At 38.5% G+C, this 15,129-nt stretch overlaps 1 protein-coding gene across 6 annotated transcripts in view; it reads left to right on the top strand.

Moving 5' to 3' along the window:
- Nucleotides 1-6,496: 6,496 nt before the first annotated feature.
- LOC149206929 (Glycosyl hydrolase family 47 protein) overlaps nucleotides 6,497-15,129 on the top strand; it is a 309,288-nt gene continuing 300,655 nt past the window's right edge. For 4 of the 6 annotated variants that reach the window (XM_089395623.1, XM_089395621.1, XM_089395622.1 and 1 more), the window contains exon 1: nucleotides 6,499-6,785. In XM_089395623.1, the coding sequence (XP_089251749.1) occupies nucleotides 6,628-6,785 (158 nt within the window). In that variant the 5' untranslated portion in view covers nucleotides 6,499-6,627. Of the gene's footprint in view, nucleotides 6,786-15,129 lie in introns of all 6 variants that reach the window. The other 2 variants (XM_089395624.1, XM_089395625.1) reach the window with 1 other exon arrangement.

Below are 15,129 nucleotides of genomic sequence, written 5' to 3'. Positions count from 1 at the left end.
TTCCCCTGGACACAAGCTATGCCCAATCAACAACACAAAGGTGCAACAACATATATCTCGAATCAACAACAATAAAGTATGCTACTCCCATGGTGACATGACAATAAACATCAATAACAATAACTAAAACATATGCTTTCTCTCTTGAAGCAATAGCAACATAATCCATGTCATACTAATAGAAGAAGATACCAATCAATCACCAACATATAGTAGCAATAGCATATATCCAACCAACTTTGAAACAACGACATCAAAACATCCTCTCCACAATGTACTCTTTAGCAGCATCAATGACTATCTAGAAGCAACATCTCTCTTAAGTAGACATGATAGCAACAAATACACGATGACAGGTCACAACAGTATAACCAACCATATTCCACTGAATGCAAACATCTCCATGACTGAATGTAAACTATATATATATATATATATGCTAATGCCTCCTTTCCATATGCAAGAGGCTACACCACATGGACCAATGACTATGACCAAATGATATGGAACAAAGTACAGGGATTCACAGGGCTATTCAAGGGCTTCCAAAATGACAATACATGATTGTACAATAACAACATAAGCCCATATATGGTTGAGCCAACTCTCACAACTCACTATGCAACATATGCCAGTCATGGCTCATGACTCTATGAGCAGTACCAAATAAGAATCCATGATTTCAAGAGCATAATACAAGGATTTATCAATGAGATATATTATTGATAAATGACACCAAGTGATGAAGCATCATAATGAATGGCTGAAATATACACTCACTGCAATGGCCAAACATTATGGCTCACTTCTATGCATGACATGACATAAATAATTAACAATATGTTCCTTATATGACAACAAGATAATATCAATGCATATCATTTGAAGACATGTGACAGTCTCTCCAAATCACCAACCATAAATCATGATCTCAACAGTAGTAATCAACACAGTGGCCCAATAATAATACACATCAACAACATCCTAAATCATAACTATATCATACCAATCAACTCAATATATCAGTCCTCTATGGCTATACATGGCAACAACAATAACCATCATATGGAGCATGAACCTCTACAAGATAAGCAAAAATGGTAGCAACAATAAGCATATAATGATGTAATGACAACAACAACATCACATCAACAACCATACTTAGAAATATAAACATCATCTACCATCACAAAAAATCATCAACATCACCATATGTAGCAACAACAACAATATGAAAAACATCCATCATGAACAACTTCTAGATTCTCTCCATATAAGCTGCAAGTCTCTAACACATGAGTTAAGAAAGCAACTATAACCATACACAACCATAATACTAAACTCCATGGCACCAACACATGCATAAAATCATCAACCCAAAATGCATGATACAAGTCAACTGCATATGTAGCATTTTATCCATGCACAACCAAAATGCAAGCTCCTGCAACAACCTTATGTCAAATAACTACATAAAATGGAACATATAGTAAACTCCTCCAAGGAACCATGATGCCATCAATATCACTGAAAAACATTGGAGGCATATGAGATGCTCCCCCTGAGCATGTGCCATCCTTCTTCCTAATCACAATAACCTTAGCAAAAACAACATCAATAGAAAAAATCCATCATCAAGAAATTATAATAAAAAAGATAAACATCATTAACATCACAACCTAACTACATGTGAAACATGACGTGCCATATACTCCCCCTGAGCCTATGAAGGCTTCACATTCATTTTGCAGTCTAAAAGATCTATCATGCAAGAGTGAACTGCAATATGTGTTGATCTCTTTTACTCATAATCTGAAGATGAAGAGTACTTCTTTGATCTCCTTTCTTTGCTTACTCTTCCCTTCAACACATAAACATTGTCAGGTGTCTTGACTCCTTTAGCTATCACCCTCTTTGATCCTTCTTTCCGAATGAAACAACCTTTGGAGTTGAAGACCACTTCCTTACCTCCATCAACCATTTGGCTCACACTTAGAATATTGTGCTTAAGACCCTCAATGAGCCATACATCTTTTGCATTGGTCTTCTTTTCACCAAGGTTGGCCTTGCCATTATCCAATATTCTTGCTGGCTCACTTCCTTCAAAAACAACATGACCACTTTTGATTCTCTTCAAGAAGTGAAATTTTCTCCTATCTCCTAACATATGATGTGAACATCCACTATCAATATACCATTTATCATCCTCATCACGTGAACAAAGAGCAATACCACACTTTCCTAACTGTTCCTCCTTTTTCTTCCACATAGCTCCTAGTTGGTTCCTTTATTGTGCATGCTTCTTTAGCTTCTGACTTTGTACCGAAGGTCTCATGGATCTAGGCATCTAGCAATCCTTGGCCATGTGTCCAAAGTTGTGACACATATAACATTCTACATGACCAAGATAAGAAGCCAAATGATTTGATCTTTTGTTGCTCATGCTAGGTTTCCATCTTCTCATACTAGATATGCAATCAATGGCCTTATGGCCAAAAATGTTACAAGCATAACATAAACCATTAAACAAACTTGTATACCTAAAAGAAGATCCTCTTCTTTGTTGTCCAAGTTGTTGCATAGATGTGTCCAATTTGCTCCTACAAATAGCTGCCACATGTCCAAACTAGTGACAATTGAAACACTCAATCTCATTCAACAAAGGGGCAAATGAGTTCTGATTTCTCCTTTGAACTCTACTACTATCAACTCTAGGAGTGTATGATTTTCTTGTCATAAAAGCTCCTTTTGATTCTCTTCTTTGCTGTTGATTTTCTCCAATACTGTCATGGCTACTCACAATCTTCATTATAGGCTTCTTTGATTATGTTTTGATAATCTTTCCTACATCTAAACTTGTATTTCCTCTTTGAAGGTTAGGATTAGATCTTTTCATTGCTATGCTGCTCTCAACATTTTGAAGTTGCTGGTATTTTTCTTCAAGTTGCTTCCTCAATTTATCTACTACATTTTCGAGTGCTTCTACATAGTCTTTCTTTTCCTTTTGTTTGTTGCACATTACTTCTTCAATTATTTTTGAGTTCGCCAACTGGGTCCTCAAGGTAGTGAGCTCCTCCTTGAGATTTTTCTCCTTCTCATCACAAATATGCAATAGTTTCTCATGATCTCTACATGCAACAATTAGTCTATCCACTTGAGCAACTAATTCTTTTATTACAACCATTGCTAATTCATAGTCAGCCTTAACAAGAGCAATATCCATCTCATCTCCACTATCATCATCAGAATCAAAATTAAAAATTCTTTCAAGATATTACCTCGTGACACAACTGATTTGGATGAGATTTCGGAATTTGCTGCTTCATTTTCAATGGATTGAATCTTTTCCTTCTTCAAACCCTTTGTCTTTTGAGACATCCTCTTCTTGCTTCTGGCCATGATCCACAATCTACTCTCCAAGCGGTGAAGCTTCACTGAAAAGCATTAGCTTCGATACCAATTGTTGGAAACTAGATCATTACTGAGAGTGGGGGGGAGGGGGTGAAACAATAGTGATAACCTTTATATCAATTTTAAATCTTTTTGCCAGATTATCAATTTGCAACACACATCCACAATATTATCTTATCAAAACATGAAAGCAGAAATAAACTCAAAGCATAATAATCATGGAAAGCATCAACACAAATAATCACACATGAAGACACAAGTATTTATAGTGGAAACTCTTTCGGGAGAAAACCACCCTGCTGTTGTTGCGCTGCTCAATTCTTATATTAATTTGTTGAAAAAATTTACATGGATTAGCTTACAACCATAAGCCGGAAGACTCGACTTCCTTCACAGTATGTTGGCACCTATTAAACATGAAATATGTTTCTCTCACGGATCTACGTAAATGTATTCGTTAGAAGAGCCCATGACCAACGATCCTCGCCCAACACCCATTGGACTATCCAACACCGATTGGATGGAGAAATTTGTACCTTCTACTGAATATGCTGAATCATTGTCTACTCTAAAGCCTCCACACCTTCACTTCTTCCATGCGAACCACGTTTCATAAATGTTTCATACTCGGCTCTCAATTCGCTCAACATGAGCAACCTAACAACACGATCGTTTGGCAACATAAAAAATATAAATCAAAACTCTGCTCGGAGGGGATTACTTCTTCACTTCTACTCACAACATTCTTTGCTCTCTAACACACCACAAGTTGCCAATTCTCTGCGACAAACAACACACAAATTCTAAATCTTCTTCTCAACTCTATCTCTGATTTCTGCACACAATTCTTTGATATAACTTTGCAAAAACTATGTGAGCAGTTGCTGCAATCTCTACTCACTCTCAATGCCCTCACAATGTCATACTCACACACTCTCAAGACAACCAACCAAATAGACTCAAAGCCTTCCTCTATTTATCATTTTTTTGTGATGATTAACTTAGTAAATGCTACAGGTTATGGAGCACTCAACAATTCTTTTCACACATCTGAATTTGATTGGATCTAGCTCCTTGACTTGATCAAGCCACTCTTCTCCACTAGATAATATATATTTTCAAGTTTAACCAACTTCTAGAAGCTCCCTTACCTTTTCTGACCTTTATATGAAAAGTTCCAAAGAAAACAAGTCGAAAAAACTATAAATTAACCTGAGATGCGTGAGGAATGTGGAGAAAAACACTTTCATGATGTATACGAGGGTTTTCTTCACAAGACCTGCATATATGGAAGTGTATACGCTTGTTTCCTTCATGAAATTAGCGTATACCCTCTAAAATCCAAGTTTCCAACTTGTTTTGGCCATCATTTGGAACACAATTTCAGGAGGGTGTGAGGGACACCATGACAAACCTCCAACACATGTACAACCTACTCAAGCATCCTCCAACACTTGTAGATCCTCTCCAAGCCCTATGTATAACATCATCAACATGAGAGACCTAATCCAGGACATGGAGACCTAATCAGCAAGGCTCCTCAACTCTAGCTCTTGTAGCAGCAATCAACACCTGAATGCAACAACATGAACAAGAAGATCATCACATCTCTAAGCTAGTGGACATGCCAATGACCATCTACACATCATTCATACACAAACCACCTGCAACCACACATACACATGCATAACCAAATCACCTGCAACCCATGCTACTAGGCTGACATCAATGCCTACCATCCAACACATCTGCAACACACATCAATGCCAACAATGTCTAAAGATGGAAGAAATATAGTGCTTCCTAAGAATCCAAGCAATCTTATCAATAGTCCCCTAGATAAAGGGAAGTTGGACACTGGAAACCAATTCTTTCGATTCTTTTTAAGCCCTAGGACACTGGCCAACCTTTAAAAAGGCCTTGATACCTTGGTATTTATTGTAACCATTCATTTCAAACACATTAAGGAGATGAGTTTTTTCATCCGCCAAGAGACTTTCATTTGAAACCCTTAAAGCCCTAGTAGCTAATGTGTTGAGAACACTTTGGGCTGGAAAGTGATGAGAATTAATATGAAGGTACTATTGAGTGTGAGTTTTCTTACAAAAGATTTGATGAGAGAAAGAACCATCATCTTTCTTGGAGACAAGAACATCAAGGAAGGGCAAGTTATTGTTAACTTCAGGCTCCAAGGTAAACTTGATGGATTTTGATTGAATGTTGAGATGTTGAAAAAACAGATCCAATTTATCATGACCATGAGGCCACAAGATGAAAGTATCATCAACAAACCTTTTCCACATATGTATATATGTTTTGATCTTTTCTATTTGACTGAAATGATATAAATTGTGGAGAGACAAAAATATTTAATAGAGGAATTGTTAAAAAAAAGCTATGGAAAAACTTTTAAATATTATTATTAAATTTTATTTGGTCATTGACACTTTTTATTTAATGTTTTAATTTTATATATTTAATTTTAGTAATTTTACAAATTTTTATTTATTAATTAATAATTTTTATTATTTATATTTAAATTAAATTTATTATTACAATTTACTAGGTGACTGATGCTGGCGCAGCGCAAGTAGGAGTAAGGCTGATGAAGGTCAAGCCTCATCCATCACATGTCGTGAATCCATCATGGTTTTGCCCAAAAAAAAAACAAGTCAAGCCTCATCCATCACATGACATGAATCCATCATGGTTTTGCCCCAAAAAAAAGATGTTAAATTTTATAAATTTAAAAAATATTTTCAAAATCCATAATAGAGTTAAATTCAACTTATTTACTAAAACTTTTGTGATCCACATGTCTTGACTAATCACATCAAATAAACCAAATCCTAATAATATAATTAATCTGAAACATTTATCTATATTACATTATATATTTAAAAGACTAACCACTTTACAACTTTTTAACCATTAAAACAAATAAAAATATACACACCTTTCCATCAATCAATTTTTATATTTAGAATAAAAAAATTCTTATATTATTTTAATACATATTTAATCTATAAGCTCATTGGTTATCGTTGTTCCTAATATTAAGAATACGAGGGTTTAGGACACGCTGACTCATATATCATGCTGACGGGATCATGAAGGAGATGAGCGCGGTTAGTTGATTGGAGAGCAGGGCATTGGACATTATTAAGAGCCGAAGCCACGCTGAGCCAAATAGAATGCAGAATCCAGAGACCTAAGATGGCATCACAATTACACGGATCCATGCCTTCTTGCTATGCAATTACAGTAGCAGTACTGTTAAGTTTATATCTCTGCCCGGCGCTCTCCACGGCAAGTAGCTTCAATCTAGATGGAGCTGCAAAGAAAATAGAATTAAGGGAGAAAGTCCGAAAAATGTAAGATCTCTGCTGATCCTCTTTGTTTTTCATTTTATTTCAGTCCTTAATCTCTCAATGACTTCGACAAATAAAAATAATTATATAAAATCCAATTTATGAACGCTAAATTTGGCGTTGAAAATTCGGAAATTCAAAGATAATGAAGGCATCATCATGGATAGCTGGCTTTATGTTGAGATAAGATTTCCCAGGTAATTGTAGACTTCTTGTCACTTTACTGCAAATGGTTTTACTACACATGATACGTACAGAGACCCCCGGTTCAGTTCTTGGTGAGGTACGTTATCCAATTAGGGCACATGTCAAATGCGATTGAAAGTGAGAACTTCATCGAAGATGGTGGTTTGGTCTTTTGATGTGGACATATATTCACAAGTATAAACATCTTGAATGAAGGGGCTGAAAAAAAGGGTCAGAATTGCAGAGCCTGATGACCTTTATTTCCCTCGTCTATATCGGAATTCCTTCAGCGGTGAAGGCTGAGGGTTTGTACTGATCCAATAGCCACGACAATTCTTTTTGGGGATTTTATTGTCATAATTATTCGTAATTTCTCAGGGCTATGATTCAGGCTTCGAGAATCAGAGCTTTGCCGTGCTTGATTACATGGGTTTCTTAAGGCATGGATTTGAATTGGATTACTTCCTGTAAAATTCAAATAGCATTCCAACTTTAGTGACAAAATGTTGGTGACTTGGCATTCCATAATCTAAGTTTCCTATGGGAAAGAAAGGGTTCCTCTGGTGAAAAGGCTTGGGGCTCTCAGTTGTTTCTCCCTACAGACTGATATAAGAGATACAGTAGTATGGCCAATGATAATTACACAACCAACCATCATATTCTGAGATACTATTACAGCTATCTCTAGGTACTTTGGAGACACAGACACATACACCCCAATTAACCTGGTAGAATACCAATGAAATCCGAGTATCAAGTGTTTCTTTTGTTTGTTGCAATTTAAAAGATAATCATGCATCTTTGTAAATTTAATGGAATTCAAGAAATGCTAGTAAAACATTCCCTAATACATTCAATCCATATTGTGTATGTTCCTCAACGTTCAATGCTAGGCAATTTTCATGTTTTGAAGTGTCTTCTCTGCTCTCAAACATCTTTGGAATGTAGGATTGTGTGCAAGAAAGTTTCTTCGGCAGCCGGCTTAGCTTACGGTGTCTTATTCAGCAAATATATATGATATCCGGTTCTATTTGAACAGCTTTAGTAGCATCTCTCTTCGTTTTGTTTGAGATGTGCACATTGCTATATCCCCGATTCAAGATGCACTGTATTCTTGGTTGAAATATTGCCTTTTTGATTTTCGGGTGTCTCAAGTACCCATCATTTTATTTTCTTTTATCTATTGGTCTGCTTCACGTGTAAGTTTCAAATTCTAAGCCATGCCTTTCATATTTACAGTCTTTTTGTGATGCTTTGCGTAGTTCTGAAGGGGCCAACCAAGTAGATAAGCTAGGAATATTGTAAATCCTAGGGTTTATTCCCCATTTGGGGCTCCTTAGATGACTGACTGTGCCTTGTATGAGAGTCAGTCAAGGGTCTTGGCCGCCCTACCAATGCTGGGTTCAAAGTTTTAGGACCGAACTGTAAGATTATAGGCAACATGGATAGCTAAATGATTATTTACCCTATGTTCTTGTTTATTCCTAACTCATACATTGCTTCCTATTAGAATAGTTACAGAACTAGAAGTGAAAGAAAATAATTGTATACAGGCCAAACTCAAAGTAACTAGTAAAGTGAGTTTTAAAATTGAATTAAAACTAGCACTAAGTGCTACTTATAAATGTTGCAAAACAATACTATAAAAGTTTGCGTGACTAACTAGTACTTTTGGTGTAGCAGACATTGTATTTAGCGAAGTGACTTAATTTGACACTTCTCTTTCTGTTAATTTTAGGATAACAGTGGTATGTTCTATGCTTAGAGCAATTTTTCTTCAATTTTCTTTATTAGCCCAATATCATATCCAGTGTATGTCACATGGTTCGGGTTCGAATTCGAGTTCGGAAACAATTAAGTTTGATTCGAATTTGAATTTTCCGATGAGGCTTGTATGAGGTTCGACATTAAGTTCGACTATATATATATACATATATATATATATATATATATATGACATAAAATAATAAAAAATCAATATCAATTAATAAAACTATATGAGTCGCAGTGAGCACCCACGAGCCACAAATCACGACCACTATTAACTTCACGGTCCGGGCGGCGGGGTCAGGCAACGTCTAGAAATTGAATTCAGGAAATTGTAGAGAATACAACATGCAGCAGTAACACTGAGAACAATAGAGCGAGTACACTCATACTGAAATTGGCTTGTGAAAATCTATCAACAACCATGGTAAATAAAGACAAACTAGTGTCCACCGTGGGAAACTAATTGGTGGGAAGCGGAACAAGAGAAAACCATGTGCTGCCCATGGTTTTTCTCATAAACCTTAAAACAACTGACAAAAACCGCCCGAAATCTAACCTCGAACCCCAATTTTTTTTTTTTTGGGTTGTTTAAATTATAAAATTGGGCTTTAGGTTCGTCCCTAGGTTCGCCTTTAGGTTCAAATTCGTTGAGGTTCAAATTTGAGTTTTGACTATCAAGTTCGAATTCGTTGAGGTTTGAATTTGAGGTTCGACTATCAGGTTTGAATTTTAGGCTCGACTATCAGGTTCGCCGAACCTGAACGAATTTGATTTTTTTTTGGGTTCGCCGAATTTCAAACCTCAAGGTTCAAATTTGGCCAACCCTGTGACATAGTATCCAGTATAGCAATGACATCAACATGATAGTAAAATGTAGATAGAACATAAACAATAACAGTAGAAGACAAGCCAACACAAGAGGACACAAGATATGGGACAAACCCCAATGTGGGGAAACCCTTGATCAATTCTTCTTATGATTCTTCAAAAGTTCAGCAGAGAGAGAGTACAATTTACAATATTTACTTGCCTAAACTGATTAGTCAAAACAGTAGAAACAGAAAGCCCTAATTAGAAAGTCAATGCTGGTCAATAGGGCTGAAATTGACCTCCAAAACAGCTTGGTCAACTCGACTTCCAACAACAAGATAATGCAGCCCAAAACAGTCCAAAAATAACTAGTCAAATTTGATCAACAAAAGTCAATGCAACAACCTGAATTAGGGTAGTCAACGCAGGGGTCAAACTACCTTGGTTTTTGTGCCCAGAACAACGGCCTGCCCAAACAAAAGTCTCTCTCACAAAACTGAAGTCAAACAAGGTCAACGCTGGTCAAAGTCAACCTCCTGAAATTTTGGCCTACTGAAATTTCGGTCAAATCTGGTCATCACAGTAGCTAGAAAAGACAATCTTCCTTTTTGCACGTGTGGAGAGAGAGGCCCAGAAATATGTACCCAATCAAGATGATCCTCATGAAGTAACTGACATCATTATCACACCTTGACATCAGGATGGATATAAGCTTGTTTCTCAAGATCATCTTCCTATTCATGTTATCACTCTTGAACAAGTCCACTAGAGCCTTAAACATCTTTCTGGCCAACTACTTCTCTACCAAGTGCAGGATCAGATGATCCTTTATGGCATCCATGATCACTCTTTGGGCTTTGATGTTCTTCTTCTCATGCGCTACCCTGAGTGTACTGTGCTACATCTATTGGTACAGGAATAGTCTTCTCTAAAATTTTCCACAGGTAATGCTCCTTTAAAACCAAGGTCACTCTAGCCTTCTAGGAGAGGAAGTTAAATGCTTCATTGAATTTGTCTTCAAATATTAGACTAGCTGTTGCTATTACTAATTCTAATAAAATTTGCCATGTGCTATGTCCTTTTAGCACCCACAATAATAAAAATGCCGTTGGTTTATAGATCTGCTAAGATATCCTTGCAGATTTGATAGATCTGCTGCAAATCTCTGTGGATCTATGTTTTGGTTTTTTAAAACATCCAACAAAAAATTAATTTTTTGCCAAACCCGTGATTGGTATGGCCTCCCTCTCTTCCTCTGAGAATGACCTCCAATTGCCCAACGAGTCCGGAGGAGAAGTAGTAGAAAGGGCCGATATCAGATAATATTCATCTTGCTTATTGTTAACAACATTAGATTCATACTTGGAGTTTCTTGCCTTCTTGGAGGGTTGACCACTTCCTTGATTTTCGACATTCCTCTTTCCTTTGCCATTGAACCTGCCATTCCTTTGATTGTGGTTGGAATTGCCCCGGGAGTGATTTTGATCATCGTCATGAGATGTGTCCTTCCTATTTGGACGCTCCCTCGCATAGTGGCCAAATTTATTGCAAACGAAACATCTTCCTTTCCTTCCACCTTTCGATCTGGCCTTTCCTTTGGATTTAGACCCGGAATTATTTCTCCTTTTAGCATGAGAGGAGAAAGCAGTGGGGTTGCTTTTAAATGTAGGCATTTCCTACTCTTCCATTCTAGTCTCTTCTTTAATGCATCTCGTCATCAATTCCTCAAATCCTGGAATTACATTATTGTTGTTGTTGTTGTTTTTTTTTTCTTTTTTTTTTTTCCTGAATAAGACTATGCTATTATATTACAAAAAAGGCAAAAATTACATCATCAGTAGTACAACAGAGCCGAAGCCCTGTGATTCCTGTCGAAGGACTGACAGTAAGCTCAGGAATAATCATCTCCAAAATTACATAAGACCGACACTTGAACCACATCGACATTCATGAGACCGACACTGAACATACATGATTAGCCGAAACTGAAACACATAGAGACTGGAACAACTATGGATAGCCGTCACTGTAACAGAGAAGGACAGAATTACATAATGACAAAGACCTGACACATATAAGATAGCGGTGAGAGCAGACAGAGAAAAAATTCCTTTCTCAGAAACCTGAGGCGAGTTGCAGAGCGAACTAGTCATCATCAGTGGTGTGCGGAGCTTCCTCCGTTTTGCATCTGGGAAGCTTGTGGATTTCCGGTTCGGTGAGAATGGTACGCTGCACAAGTTCACTTGGGCCTGCCCCAGGATCTGGGGAGAAGCTGTCTTGAACAGGGCGCAACATATCAATGGCGGGAACTTGCATATCAATTGTGGGAGCCAACCCAGGAATCCGCGGAGGGCAGGATTGCTGCAGTGCTCCACCGAAACCGTAACAAAGAAAGTAGAATTTGCCAGAGTACATGGAATACGATATCTCACCATGGGATGCACAGAGTGCCCACAGTCCAGCATTTCTCGTTGTTCCGCAGCTCTACCTCTGCCAACTGCCCGTCCCCTGGAGCGTCTGCGGTCGGAAGAAACCTCAATTGAGGAGGAGGGGGAGGGGGCTTGCCTCTGAGACGATGCCCGGCCTCTGTAACTCCCGCGTCGACTTATCCCTCGCTGGCGCTCTCGCTGCATTCTTGAATTGTGCGAGTAGCAGGTATACCCCCTCACAGCCTCCCTCGGAACCAGAGAATGAGCCCACACCACCTCCGAGCACCCAATCCTTATGCCAGACTGCGGGAGAATGACAGAGATGCCATACATCCCCGAATTGTTCGTATTGTAGGAATACCCCCTCGCAACCTCCCTCAGAACCAGAGAGTGAGCCACCACAGCCTCCCTCAGAACCAGAGCATGAGCCAACACAAACTGCGGGAGAATGACAGAGAAGCCATGGCTTTGTAGCGCCATGTTCCGGTTACCAAGAAGGTCAGTAAATGCCGAAAGGACTCGCTTGCAATAAACCATCGCCTCCGAATTTAAATGCTTCACGCTGCTATACCATATGCTTATTGTCCTGGTATACGTGGCTCGTCCGGGCGGACACCTGCCCTTATGACGAGCCACTGAACTGCTATGCATTAAAACCACCCGCATTCGGGAGGAATTACATTATTGTTGAGAAGAGTGGTTCTAAATATATACCAATCGGATGGGAGCCCTCCAAGAGTTGTGATAGTCAATTCCTTGTCAGGAATGACTTCCCCAATCGATAGCAGATCATTCTTGATCTCGGTGATCCTTAACAAGTAGGATTGCATATCCTCATCTTTGCCCTTTTACTTTCCTTTAGCTTATTTTTGAGGAACAAAACTTGATTTGCATCACTAACTTTAAACAAGCTTACCAGTCTATCGTAGATCTCCTTGGAGGTGTTCAGCTCGGAAACATAGGCCACTAGGCGCTTGTCAATAGAGTCCCGGATGATCTTTTTTGCTTTGACTTCACCCTTAGTCCACTTGTTCCTTTTAGCAACCGGTGCATTTGATGGAGGCTCTGTAATTTTGCCTCTCACATAGTCCAACACTTCCTGCTCTTCTAATGTCAGATCGAGAGACAAATTCCATCCATGATAGTCAGACTTCTCACGGAGCTTGTCTTCGGCGGGGAAGTGTGATGAGGAACCCATGAAGTCTTAAGACTTTTTCCAACAGTCTTTGTTGATTGCTCTTGCTCTTGCTCATGCTTGGGCTTTGTCTTCACCTTAGCTTTGATACCATGCTAAGTTATGGTATGTTCTATGCTTAGTGCAATTTACTTCAATTTCTTTTTATTAGCTCAATGTCAATTTCACTGTTTAGCTATTAACATAAAGTAAAACGCTGATAGAACATAAATAAATCGACAGAAGACAAGCCAAGATAAGAGATACCAGATGTGGCGGCTAGCCAGGGACATACCCCAATTTGGGGAAACCCTTTGATCAGTTCTTCTATAATCTTCAATAATTCAGCAGAGAGAGAGATAGTACAATATCACAAGTCTGATATTTTATATCAGCAATAATAAATCAGCAACCAGCAAAGTCAAAGCTAGTCAAACAACCCCGGATTGACCTCTAGTCAACCTTGAAGAACCCGGTCTTCAACAACAAACTTCAGCAGCCCAAAACAACCTTAGTCACGGTCAAAACAACAGTGAAAAATCAGCAACCTGCGGTCAGCCCTAACCAGACAATGCTGGTCAACAAATTGATCAACACATCACCCAAACAGCATGCGCAGGTCAACACTTGGTCAACACACTCTTTAACAGCCTTGCACTTGGTCAACACAGCCCTAGAAAAGTCAACGCTGCCCTAGAAAGTCAACGCTGCCCTAAAACAGAAAATCTGTCCTTCCTCTTGCATGTGTGAGAGAAACTGCTCCTACGCTGGCCCAATGAGATGAAGAGAGAGAAGATGAGTCTGAGATGATGTGGAATAATGCCACTAGGTATCTTCCTTTTATATGAATCGTTGAGGTTAAGCTGGGGGTGTGCCACACACTTTAGCTTGCTGGCCGACCTTGACAAATTGTCAAGTATATACAAATAAATTCATATCTCCATAAATACATGTCGGAATTGGATGATTGTCAATCAATCCTAGACCTCTCGATGAGAGGAATCCAAGAAAAATATTAGCTGCCATAAATAAGATGACCCACATGGAGTTTGGCCCTAGTTGCCAATTTTAACACTGTGCAAAACCCCAAAATTGACCTCCCTCTCAGAGTGCAAGCTCTAGTCGATGTTAAATTTTACTAACCCCAACCACTGGCAATTTATCACCTAGTAAATTCACTTGCTATAAATTCAAATCTATTGATAAAAAGCACTACCGAGATTTTAATAGGTAAATTAAAGATAAATAATGGGAACAAAAAATAACACCAATCTCATACATATGTACACTCATGAACTCTGCCCCTTCAAATTTGTTGTTTCATTAATAAATTATCTTCAACACACAAGGGCTCCTTTACTGGAAAAATGACCATTTGAGGAAAAATACAAACAACAAAAACCTGGGTTATTTCCAAGTGTTGAAACCCTCAAAACTTGTCCTTCGATCTTGTTGGCTGTTGTATCCTTCTCCCTTGCTACCCCTTGTTCTTCTTCCTTTGAACTCTGAACACTTGGATGAATGTTCTTCTCCACCCAAATCCCTGATATCTCACTATCTCACTATCTTGTGCTCACTTGATGCATCTTTTCCCTTAGCTTAGCCTTCCCTTTATAAGTTTGAGGTATTGACCTAATCCACAACCCTAATCTCCAAAGTGATTGATGGTCGAGATCTAAGTCACAAGGTTCGCTGAACTTCTAGGTTGAGGTTCAAAACTCGGCAAACTCCAAAGAAAAGTTCAAATTTATTTTGGTTTGACCACAAGTTCGTTTAAGTATCACGTTGTGGGCCCACTTCCACATGTTGTTGTATGGTTGACCTATGCGTATCCTCTCCATACCACTGACAGGAGCAATTATAAACCTTGCACCTCATATCTACACTAGCATTGTCTGATTTGTAGTGCCAAGAGATAGGTTACTCAATACATGTTGTGATGGGCGACCATATTTCACAATGAGTGATGGGCAACCAT

Source organism: Pinus tabuliformis, chromosome 1_2, assembly GCF_031772625.1.
Source record: "Pinus tabuliformis cultivar Carrire ecotype Pingquan chromosome 1_2, CPIR1, whole genome shotgun sequence".
Taxonomy (NCBI): domain Eukaryota; kingdom Viridiplantae; phylum Streptophyta; class Pinopsida; order Pinales; family Pinaceae; genus Pinus; species Pinus tabuliformis.
The sequence above is the reverse complement of the archived record's forward strand: the minus strand, read 5'-3'. Positions and strand labels throughout refer to the sequence as shown.